The sequence below is a fragment of the Akebia trifoliata genome, chromosome 14 (genome assembly GCF_017979445.1).
Source record: "Akebia trifoliata isolate Shusen 1 chromosome 14, ASM1797944v1, whole genome shotgun sequence".
NCBI lineage: Eukaryota > Viridiplantae > Streptophyta > Magnoliopsida > Ranunculales > Lardizabalaceae > Akebia > Akebia trifoliata.
Genome location: NC_141388.1, coordinates 1,849,838 through 1,862,013, shown reverse-complemented (window position 1 = coordinate 1,862,013; position 12,176 = coordinate 1,849,838). Strand labels below are relative to the sequence as shown.

Sequence of the window (12,176 nt, the reverse complement as noted above, 5' to 3'; positions counted from 1 at the left end):
CGTGGGAAAGAATCTTAGAAGCAGTCATCCCGCTTCAAAGTTTTGGAAGAATCTTCTCTTTAGATTACACTTGACATTTCCAAGGATGTATTCTAAATATTGACGAAAACATAGGGGCGTGAAATAATTACAAAACGTTGTGTGTCTTGTAACGAGGAAAGTTGTATCAAAATTTTGAAGCAGTCTAATTACTTCAAAGTCGAACTCACCTCATGGGGACATTAACATTCACCACCATGTGATTTTCAATAATATCCCTACCCATTTTGTCTTTTAGTAAAAAAGATAAGAGCATGTTGATCTTTTATATAATAAATGCTTGTTTACATTATAAATACTTATTTTTTTGCATTATAAATGTCAATGATATTTTAATCTTTCAATTTAAATGTCTTATTTGCAATAAATGTTGAGGGTATTTATTATGTAAAAGACCAACATACCCTTGTCTATTTTACTACAAGACAAAATGGACAGAAATATTATTGAAAAGTAAATGTATGAAAAATGTTAAAATCCCCACGAGGTCTTGGACGCTAGCATTCCCTTTTAAAACATAACGTTGAGTCTTTCTCCAACTGCAATTGCAAGGTATTAACATCTCGCTCTACTATTCTAACTATAGTGGAGTGAGGTCCACATTATTCCACTTTATTACATTTTCTCTTCTATCTCTTTAACTTTATTTTATTTTCTCTCAGTTCTATTTTTCAATAATACTCCTTTTAACTTTCTCATATTTCCTCTTTTACCTATTAACCTTAAAAAGGATGTTCGTGTCGTGCCTACTGACACGAGCATCCTCTTTAGGGGAGTAGTTAAAGGTTAATATAATAGAAAATTGAATAAGGAAAAAAAATGACAAACAATAAAGTTGGAGGAGATATTATTGAAAAAATGGGAGAAAAGGAAAACCAATAAAAAAAATTGAAGGAGTATTCTAAGAAAATGATAGGAAAAAAAACAATAAAGTTGATAATATGTTTGGAAAGAAGAAGAAAATAAGAAGATAACAATTGTCCTCGATATACATTCTTTATTTATGTATAAAAGATTGAGACAAAAGAGGGGGACAACAGTAGTATTATATTATATAAACTAGAGTTTGCACATGCCTACAACACAGGCATCTTCTTTCAGGTTAAGGGGTAAAGATGAAAAAATAATAAAGTCGAAAGGGTATTACAAAAATACTGAGATTAAGAGAATAAAAGAGAAAAAATAATAAATTTGGAAATGTATCATTAACAAACGAGAGATAAAGAAAAACAATAAGATGGGTTAAAGGGGTCAAAGAAGAAAGATAATAAAGTTAGAATAGTATTATTTAAAAGGAGATAAAAGATGAAAGATAATAAAATTAAATTAATATCATTGAATAAAGAGAAAGGGATGAGAGAAAAGACAATAAATTTAAAGGGTGAAAAAAGAAAAAAAAAGTAATTAATGTGGATCCCACATATAAGTTGGATGAGATCTATAGTTATGTTGTATTATATAAATTTAAAATATGAGTAAATCTAAAATACTTATTCTATATATCTCCTAATTTTTTTTTATGTTTTAATTATTTTTAATCTTATTTTGATTGGGAATCTACTTCCTTGCATCCTGGCCTATAAATTCAAGGTATATTACGTATCCTAGCCGTCCAAGCCAAAAACGCTTCTTTGATCGAGGTGGGGCTAGCTAATGTTTCTCATGATTGGGTTTCACTTTATGGTGGGGTAGGTATGGCCCATCACTTAGCCACTTTAAGTTCTTCTTGTCTTCCCTCAATATCACGAATAAGGGGCTGATGGCATGTTTTGGTGAGAGGTCATGCGTTTAATCCGATTCCCTTAAGTCGGGTATACCTAGGGAGGAAGTCGTCCTTTAAATCTTTCTCATGATTTGGACTTACCCCCTTGACGTTTGCTGAATATTTTGAGAAACCCCTGTGGTATTAAATTGATGAAATACCCCTTGACCTAAGTATCCTCTCACAGACTAATTATAAAATGACCTAGATGCCCTCATTCTCAAACTCTATCTACACCCTTGAGATGCATAAATTTGTTGTTTTCTTTATTTAAAGAGTTTGATGTTGTCTAACTCTACCTCAATTGAGCCTACTATACCAATAAGGGAGGTGGACCAATAACAATAGATATTCTAAACATCATAGGGTTATTGGATTTGATTAAATGTTTATAAATAATTTTCAAAGATAGCACATCAAACTATTTCATGTTACTAAGAATAGAAAATTATCTTCTAGAGTAGTAAAATTTTGTGAATTGTGTTTTTTATGGTGTTTTCAGTGCATCGTTGCTTTGCGTAATTTTTACAAATTTCACTTCAGTCACAATGGTCAATTATGTTTTGTATAGAATATAGACAACCTCATTTTAATTCTCAATAGAAAGCCCTTGATTTTTCTACCTAAAATTCCTTCCTCTTCTATCTTCCCAAGAATCTTATATTGTGTTTTAGGTTTGAATATTAAACATATAGGATCTTAAGATTGAATGTGAGGACAAATTGTTTTAGTCATACTGGAGTGATCTCAAGATTGATCTCGTTTCGCATTTTTCTAACGTGGAGAGGTGCGCATAGAACTATAGATGATTTACACTCATATCTCGATGATAAGCATCTATGGTTCGTATAGACCTTCACATCAGCAAAGTGCGAAATGAGGTCACTTCAGCATTATTCAATTTTTTTACCCAAGAATTTGAAGACGATCAGTTTTGGGAAGAAAAATAAAAGGTTTTCAGCTAGAATAATGATTTTTTGACATCCTCCATTGACATATGCTCCTTGACGTGATATGTGCTAGAACTGTAGATTTTTTCCTCGGATACACAAATGTAATACTTATGTGGATGTACAATTGCGTAACTAAGAAAAAATTTATGATTCTAGGTCATGCCACGTCAGGAGCATATGTCAAAGGGGCATCAGAAAAATCACGAGTCTTTCAACTAAAGGTTGAAGAGGAGGGCATTTAGATAATTTTTCATTAGTCCATTAGAAGAGAACAAAGTGGAAGGGGGTATGTTACTAGTTTGAAAACAAAGGGGTATCTCAACTATTCACCAAAATGTAAAGGGTATCTCTAAATCAACCTTCCTTTCACCTATTCTCCTCCCATGCCATAAATGACTGATTCCACTAACCAGCTTCCACTTTTATGTGCCGATAAATCTTCTCTGATTTTCCAAACAAATCTCTCTCTCTCTCTCTCTCTCTCTCTCTCTCCCTCTCTCCCCTGAATGGCTCAATCTCTATCCCCAAACACCTCCAAATCCACCATTTTAACTGCTCTACCTTCTTCTTCCTACACCATTGTTTTTGTGACCTTTCTTTGCATTTTAGGGCTATATACCCTGCACCACCCTAACCCTACGACACCCAACCAAAATGCCCTTCGTTTCCAAGAGATTTTCCTCACCTCTTCCACTAACTACACCCTCTCATCTTACCTTCGTGCCCTTACTCTACACCCACACCTCGCTGGCACCCAACCTTCCCTTCAAACCGTAAAATATGTCCAAAACCATTTCAAGGACTTGGGTCTCAACACTCACACAGTAGAGTTCGAAGCTCTCCTCTCTTATCCTACGCACACATCTCTCTCGGTGCATTTTAGAGATGGGACATCAAAAGACCTTTCTTTGATTGAAGTGGGTCAAGTGGGTCGGGTCGTAGTCCCTTATCATGCCTATTCACCATCCGGGTCTATGCTTGCTAAGGCGGTTTTTGTGAACTACGGAAGGGAGGAGGACTATCGTGCGCTGGTGGCGTTGGGGGTGAACGTTAGTGGGTGCGTGGCGATTGCGAGGAGAGGAGAGGTTCTAAGGAGTGAAGTGGTGCGAAAAGCTGCAGATTATGGGGCTGTTGCCGTGCTAACGTATACCGATGGGGACAGTTTTAATGGCGTTGAGAGAGGGACTGTTATGAGAGGGTTGGGGGATCCATTAACGCCTGGTTGGGCTGGTGTTGAAGGTGAGGAGAAGTTAGGTTTGGAGGACAGTGAGGTTATGGAAAGATTTCCGAAAATTCCATCTATGCCCATCTCTGCTGAGAACGCTGACGTCATTCTTAGGTCTCTTGAAGGGGTTCGAGTGCCCTACCAATGGAGGGATACCCTAAGTTCCAAGGTTGGAAGACTGGGTGCAGGGCCGACTATGCTGAACTTCACTTACCAGGTATTTCTTTGACGCGCATGTTAGTGTAAAATTATAAGTAAATTCTAAAGTACGCAGTCAGTGTGTGTGTGTGTGTGGTGACTGGTGAGTGCTTTTTCATATCAGAATCTTCAGGAAAGGTTCGTGTGTACACGTGTCATGCATGCATAAGTGGGACCCACTTATGAAACTGTTGGACTTTGATTGGCCTGATTGTTTTGATAGTTGGGTTGATGGTGTACCAGATACGCCCATTTGTACAGAGTAAGTACGATTTCTTGTGGGTAGGACTAGGAACCTAGGAGGGACACCCGTTTTAGTTTTCGGTGCATGTTAGTGAAATACGAGGGGAATTTCTAAAGTGAGCTAGGAGTTTTGTTTTGTATGTGGCGTTTGAAATTGTGTTAAAAGTCTAAGTGGACCATTCAAAGGTGTCATGATCCACGGGCGTTACTGTTGTTGTTGTTTTAATGGTAATATATAAATACGTAACTGTCGGGGGGTCAATACATAACTTTTAATAATTTTGAAAGTAATTTGTTCCATTTGTATATTGAAATAAGGTGGAATTTTGACTTAAATAATGTCCATTATTTTCCCCCCAAGAAAGAGCTAAATATAACTGGTTACTTTAGTATAAAAGTCTTTTTTTTCCCTCCAAAAAAGATACCACATTTGTACGGTTGCCTACCGTTGTAACGTATTTAGTAGACGTCATAAGTAAATACGGGACCCTTACAACGACCGTTGTTTATGTTCCATTTTTGTTATTTTAAGCATTTGCCTTTAAATCGAGTACGTTGGATTGCTTTATCTCTAGATGAACATCATACATGGAAAATTTTCAGTTTGCATATCTCAAGGTATTCGATCCAAATTAACTTGACATACAAATGAATATTGTTGGGTTTGGTCTCAGAGGTGGGATGGTATTTTCTCAGTCAAATCATTTTATCAATCCATAGTTCGTGTTTCGCCTTCCAAATTCTTAGCTTTTGCCATTTGGGACCCATCCCACCCCATTCAAGGTGACCTTTCTTATTTGGTTTGTTGCTTTAGATAGAACTAGTGGATGGCACTTGCGATCGCACATGAATTAATTCTTTTTCATCTTTATACCTATAAAAGATTTGTATTTATGTAAGGTTGTATTTGTCTTTATAATTAACTTAAGAGATTGTTAGAAATTTCAAATAGATTAGACTAGTTTTATAATTTATTGAGTCATCTGATAAAGGTAAAGGTATTTTTATAATTTGAAAAATTAACTAATGCGAATTTGCTTCGCAGTTGTCACTTATGATATGAAGATAATTTAACGCAAGGGCATTTTTGTGATTTAAATATTAATAATTGTATATTTACGTCAACCATACTCACCCTTCTCTCATTATAATAGTAAAATATTTTTATTTTTGACAACAATTTTTGTAAGTATAAAGCGAAAGAAGTCGTTTCTTCTCTGTAGTGGCTTTCACTTTGAGCAACCTTTCTGTCAAGTCCCCATTTGACTGTTGACAATAGCATCACTCAAGGCTTAATCTTTGGGGCTTTTTGTTCTTTGTGCATAGCCAATGGTGAATATATCTACCATCTTCTGATTCATTCCTTTTTCACTGGCAGTCTTTGACCTTTATTCTCAAATAAAGGACCTTGTGGAGTTTGACTCCCTTTGCTATTTCTTGTGGCATTTGGGAGAAGAGAAGTACCCGTGTTTTTTGTTGGGAACGAGTGCTCGCTCCATGATGTCATTATTAGCATTTTTGGCTTTATTTTTCTATTTATGTAAATCTATGTTGACTTAAAGGCTTCTTTTTGGGGATTTTATTTATTTTCAGATTGGACCTTTTGTGTAAGGAGAGCTTGTAAGTTCTTCGGTTCTTTGTTTTTTATTTTTATTTTATGATCTCTTCTTTGTTGTTTTGTGCTATTTTCTTTTATTCTATAATACGAGGTAGGTACACACTTCTTTGGGTAGATCCGAGGTCCTTAATGGGTGTGCTGTGGTCCTTATATTAATTCAATTGGATTGTATATCTTTGATGTACACATAAGATAGGAAAAAGTTTAACTAACTAGCATCTTGAGAGGTCTATCTGCTGGATTTCATGTAGGACTCTAGACTGTATTCTGGTCTCCTTTGATCTCCTTTTGTGAATAGGGTTTGTACTTATTGCTTGATTGTTGTCTTATTATGTTTACCTGTTTGGGTCACGTGAACTTCATTTATTATTTTTGTTGGCAAGATCTGGTATGTGAGTATAGGCAGGATCACAGGAAAATGATCATCTTTGTGTTGCGAAATAAAAGAACACTGACATGCCAATGTTAGGACTACTAGGAGATGGGTCCCAGTGAAAAGGAAATGATTTCAAAATAAAGACCTTCATATTTGTAGAAATTTATCAATGATTGGCTATAACTTTCTTAACCATTTAGAAGAACTAACTGGGTGTATGGCTAAGATCAACCAATCACTGTAATTTCAACATGCCAACACAATTGACCTTGTGTAGATCTCATAGTTCGAAACCTTGGTCAAGCACTTGGACCATTCCAAGATGCGCACTGTCCCTTACTCGAGTGAGGATATGACTTTTCTTAACTACTTATTTTGTAGGGATGATTGAAGATTCTGAGAATATAGTCCATTCGTTGGGTCCTGTGTAGTTCCTTGTGTCAGAAAAAAAAAACAACTGGATGATTGTGGCCATTCAATCTATACTTTTTTCCTGGACTTGCATTGCAAAAATTTGCATGGCTTATCTAAATTCTTAAGAAATTTTAGCAAATGATTTGCGGCACAAAAAGTACCGCAAATCATTTGCAAAATCACAATGAAATTTTTATTGCAAAGATCAACCAATCACAAAAAAAAGATTCTTAAGAGATTTCCCAGTGGTTACCAAACAATAGTAAATCATTTGCAGTGAAAATGATTTGTAGTGTACCAAGCAAAGCCTATATCATTTGTTCCACAATGCATATCTTATTGATGTAATATATTTTTTCTAGGGGGAGAAAAAGGTGGCAAAAATCCAAAATGTTTTTGCAGTTATAAGGGGATGGGAAGAGCCTGACCGTTACGTTCTCCTTGGCAACCATAGAGATGCATGGACATATGGTGCTGTTGACCCCAATAGTGGAACTGCAGCTCTACTTGACATTGCCCGTCGGTATGCACTTCTAATGCGCTTCGGGTGGGCCCCTCGAAGGACCATTGTTCTCTGCAGCTGGGATGCTGAAGAGTTTGGAATGGTAGGTAATGGCCAATGTTTATTGCTCTGCGCACTACTAATATATGCACCATTGGGGGATATCTTTTGTATCTGAGCCATGTCGTTATGTATCAATGTCAGCATGATATTTGGCACTTACAGTGCATGTTAGAAATTACTAGCTAACGCAGTAGCGAAGGTTTACATTATGCTACATGCACAATTTGTATACACCCCGTCACATTCCTTTTTCTTTTTCTTTTTTTGATGAGTCTCTCAATCACATTACTTGCCCACCATAGAAACCTTGTTTTAGTTCAAAATGACATTTATGATCAATTCCTATAGCTTAAGTTGTTTCCTAAGGAGATGTACTTCCTAATTAAAAAGAGGAGCATTTGTATTCTAGTGTTAATATATAACACATGATTGCTTGGACTCATCAAATTGACTTTTCTGGGTTCTGAGTTGAACATAAATGTTAACTATGCGTTATGGTCAAATTCAAATATTTTAATTGTAGGTATTTGTGGTTTCAGATCGGATCTACAGAATGGGTTGAACATAACCTCGTGAATTTGGGCTCTAAAGCTGTAGCCTACCTTAATGTTGATTGTGCTGTTCAAGGATCAGGTTTCTTTGCTGGTGCAACACCTCAACTAGACAATCTCCTAATTGAGGTTACGAAGAAGGTAAATAAAACAAAATATTAATAAAAAAAGAAGGTAAATAAAATAAAAATAGTAAAGGGCCTCAAGGTATTTCATTGTCTATTTGTTTTATCATGAAATGATGATGGATCTCCCTGGGAGGATCCAATTGGACTGCTAAATTTATATGGAGAGACATACAAATATTCTCACTAAGTGAATGTTAGTGGCATTGTGACATGCTTGCATTAGGCTCTTTTAACTCAAAGTTCTTTCAGTTATTTGTGAAATAAGCGGACCTTGTTATGTTCACGTAAGAAAAGATTTTCTGATGATGGAATTTGACATACGTACAAAATCAATACTTATACATAAAAGAATATTTATACCTTTGAAATTATGTGATTTTGAATTATGATATAGTTGAAATTGATTTCAGATCAAAGATCCTGATGAGGACATGAAATTATATCAGTCCTGGACTTCTACAAATGGGGGCATCAAAGTAAGCTTTCAAATTCCACCCAAATCATTTACTTTTCGGATAATTGCAATGTTTTTAAATTTGTTCTGGCTGTTGGTATCAATTTTTAAAAACTCACATAATTTTGCTCCTTATTCCTGAGTTCTTAAATGATTTGTGGGATTTATGAATAATTTAATCAATTAACCGCCAATGCAGATTCAGAGGCTCAGTGGAGTAGATTCTGATTTTGCTCCATTTTTGCAACATGCCGGGGTTCCTTCTGTTGATATGTACTATGGAAGAGGTATATTTCTTCTACAAGTACTGTTGGATCAAAAGTTATAGATAAGTATTTCGGGGATTCTAGTAGACTGCTTCTTGTGAAGCTATATTTGGCAAATTAGTTTTTACAATCCTTGGAATGAAAATTCTTTCAGTATAGTTGACTAATGACATTACATAACTCGTAAGTGTTTCTTGATGACTGGCTCTTGTACCCCACGTGTCCTAAAAAAAAATACATCTTTCTTTTTCTCCTTATAATTCAACGAAGTGGGCTAAAGGAAGAACTTTCCACATGGTATGGCTGTGAATGCCACGGAGGTTCTTCCTTGTGAAACCTCAATCACACTTTTTCCCCCATCTAATTCATGCCAATGATCTGAACCTGATTAGTGGCTATTACGAGTATCTAATATTTAACATTCTCATGGTTGCTTATTATTACTTTTTTTTAATCAACATTTAATATTGGCATTAATTTAAATGGTAATAATCTGGAAACCTTGTTAATAAATTTGGTAGGAAAATCAAGTTGTAAGTCCATATTTCTTTTGTTACATAATGCTCTACATTCTCATTCAGATTTTCCAGTCTATCACACTGCTTTTGACTCCTATGAGTGGATGACAAAGTATGGGGATCCATTGTTTCACCGCCATGTCGCTGGTAAGCTTTCAGCTTTAAGTATGTTTTTCTCTTAAGAAACAACTAAATCATCAGCTATCTGTAAGATAACCTGATCCTTCTTATGTTGCCTTAGTTGCTGGAGTTTGGGGACTTTTAGCCCTTACCTTGTCTGACGATCCAATCCTACCTTTCGACTACCTCTCTTATGCGGCACAACTACAGGTAGGGACATGTACTCGAACAATCCTAGTACTTGCATTCTTCCAATTCTTTTCATTAATTTTGTTCCCCCAGGTTAGAAACATTTGCAGTTTCTATTAAATAAAAGCCTTTTCTATTCTAGTGGGATCTTCCCAAACACAAGTTCCCTTGGAAATTAAACCAGGAGTGATGAATCGCAATGTTGAAAGTTGTGAACTTGACACAAAAAACAGCACATTTTAATCTCCAAACATGACTGAGAAACTCAACCCATTATATTTAAATCAGGGTTTTGAGTTTGGACTAAATACTCTCATGTTACCACAATTAGTCTTGACAAACAATACATTGCCTGCAGGAACACACAAATGCCTTGGGTAGCTTGTTGGATGCTAGTGTATCTCTACATCCCATAACCACATCTATACAAGAACTTGTCTCTGCGGCCAAAGGAGTTGAAGAGGAAGCAAAGGTGAGATCCCTTGAAACAGTAAATTTATAATAATAAAAAAATTAGAAACTCCTTGTTTCAAATTCCAATCATCTAATAATATATCTCATTTTTTATTCCATGAACTCTCAAACATTTGGATTTTTTTTTTTTTTGGCAGAAACTGAGACAGCAAGTGGGCACAGATGATTTGTTGGGACTGAAGAGACGTTCATTGAATGATCGACTTATGCTTGCAGAGAGGGGCTTCATAGATGCAGAGGGTCTTCAAGGAAGGCAGTGGTTCAAGCATCTGGTAAGCTATCCCCCCCATTCCAGTCCCCCTCTTTAATGCAATCAATGATTTCTTTTACTGGAAAATTTCCTCGACATCTTGTTGGTCTCACCGTCTTAGAGTCGTTTCAAGCATCGGGTAAGCTTAAGCTATCTCCCCCATTCCACTCCCCCCCTCATCAAGTTTCAAATTTCTCTAGATTTCTAATTAATGACCAAAATGTGCTGCTTTCCCTGATAATCATCACCAAACATTCAACATGATTGGGTACTTGATGCATTATTTAGGATTAGTTGTTGATATTGAAAACCCTTCATATATTGGGCAGGTATATGGGCCTCCTAACGACCACGACAGCAAGCTGTGTTTCTTTCCTGGAGTAGCAGATGCCATTTCTAAGTCTACAAGAATGCCAAAGAGAGAAGGAGGAGATCAGTCTGCAATTCAGCATGAAATATGGAGGGTTGCCAGAGCCATTCGAAGAGCTGCCTCTGCTCTTGAAGGAGATTTATACTGAAAAGGATATATATATAAAAAATTGAGAGCAGATTTGTTTCATTGTGTATATGTGAGGAGCACAATTTTGTTTGTTTTTTGTTTTTTTTTTTTTTTTTGGAAAAATCAGATGGGATTCCAATCCCTGTGAATATGGTTCCAAAGAAAATGGTTGAAATAGAAAAAGTAAAGTATAATTAATTTTGTTTTAGTTTTAATTTATGCTTGTTTTTTGGTGGTCGGGGGGAGGTAACTTTAAAGGGTTTGGTGAATGTTTGAGGTGGCACTGCACTTCGCAACTGATGAAATACCCATTGATCCTGGTCTTCTTCAAGAGGCAAACAAAAAAATTAACTGAAAAAATTAGAGAGACACAATTTGCACCCCAACTTTTATCTATTACACCCCAAATTCTTAAATTATATGTCAATTGAAGCTTAAAATACTCGTTTAAACAATTTCAGTAGTTGTTTACAATTATAATTAGGCTCACATAAAATCCTAAACCAAAAATATAGAAATCTAGAAAAAAAAAATGACAACTTTTATAGGCACCCCAATTTTTACATATTTTCAATCATTCACTTACTTTCTTTATCTTTAATGGGGTGTAATAAGTAAAAGTTGGGGTGCCATGAAGTTGAGATAAAAAACGAACTGTTTTTTTGAGGAAACTATTTCTTCATAATTATTATTTGGGAAAATTAATTATTTTCAATGTAATCATGCGCACAACCTATGACTTCTTTTTTTATTATTTCTTACCGGTCAAGTGCTCAAACCTATCAATGCCTCAAAAGTTTAACAGTGAAGGAAAAAAAATGCCAAATCTTTTTCTAAGGAGAAAAACATGAACTTCTAATTGACATTGAACTCAAAATCCTCAAGGACGGAGTGTCGTTTAAAATATTAAATGTATAACCTAATTACCACTAAATCACTTTAAAACATATTGGGAATTTTGAATCCAAATAACTACAAAATTAATTATTAAATAAAAAATATATATAATTATAATGGATATGAAAAGAAACTTCTTTTGCAACGCTCTTTAATAGATCTATTGCTAACACGAACTGATTTATGGATTAAAAGTTCAAATATTTAAAAGATGGCTTTACCTTAAAAGAAAATAAAACTATATATATATATATATTTTTTTTTTTTATGGAAATTAAAACAAGACTAGGATAAACTGCAAAGTCAATGGAATTGAAGGAACCCCATGGAAGAATAGATAAACAATCTAAGCTAGAATTGACTTAATAAGATTTATCATTGGTAATGAAGAAAGCAAAGAAAATCAACTGTAAAAGGATATTCAAAAAAATATATAC

At 35.2% G+C, this 12,176-nt stretch overlaps 1 protein-coding gene across 1 annotated transcript; it reads left to right on the top strand.

Moving 5' to 3' along the window:
- Positions 1–3,119: 3,119 nt before the first annotated feature.
- On the top strand, positions 3,120–11,057 carry AMP1 (Peptidase M28 family protein). The gene is made up of 10 exons (XM_086423424.1): positions 3,120–4,196; positions 7,191–7,433; positions 7,933–8,085; positions 8,483–8,548; positions 8,726–8,813; positions 9,374–9,457; positions 9,552–9,640; positions 9,978–10,091; positions 10,231–10,365; positions 10,673–11,057. The coding sequence occupies exons 1-10, from the start codon at positions 3,261–3,263 to the stop codon at positions 10,859–10,861; spliced, it is 2,097 nt and encodes a 698-aa protein (XP_086279550.1). The 5' UTR covers positions 3,120–3,260; the 3' UTR covers positions 10,862–11,057.
- The last annotated feature ends 1,119 nt before the right edge of the window (positions 11,058–12,176 follow it).

Excerpts from the sequence above, each read along its gene's own strand:
- AMP1 (XM_086423424.1), top strand. The coding sequence starts at position 3,261 with ATGGCTCAATCTCTATCCCCAAACACCTCCAAATCCACCATTTTAACT. Across the intron at positions 8,814-9,373 it reads TGATATGTACTATGGAAGAG|ATTTTCCAGTCTATCACACT; the intron begins GTATATTTCTTC and ends ATTCTCATTCAG. Across the intron at positions 10,366-10,672 it reads GGCAGTGGTTCAAGCATCTG|GTATATGGGCCTCCTAACGA; the intron begins GTAAGCTATCCC and ends TATATTGGGCAG.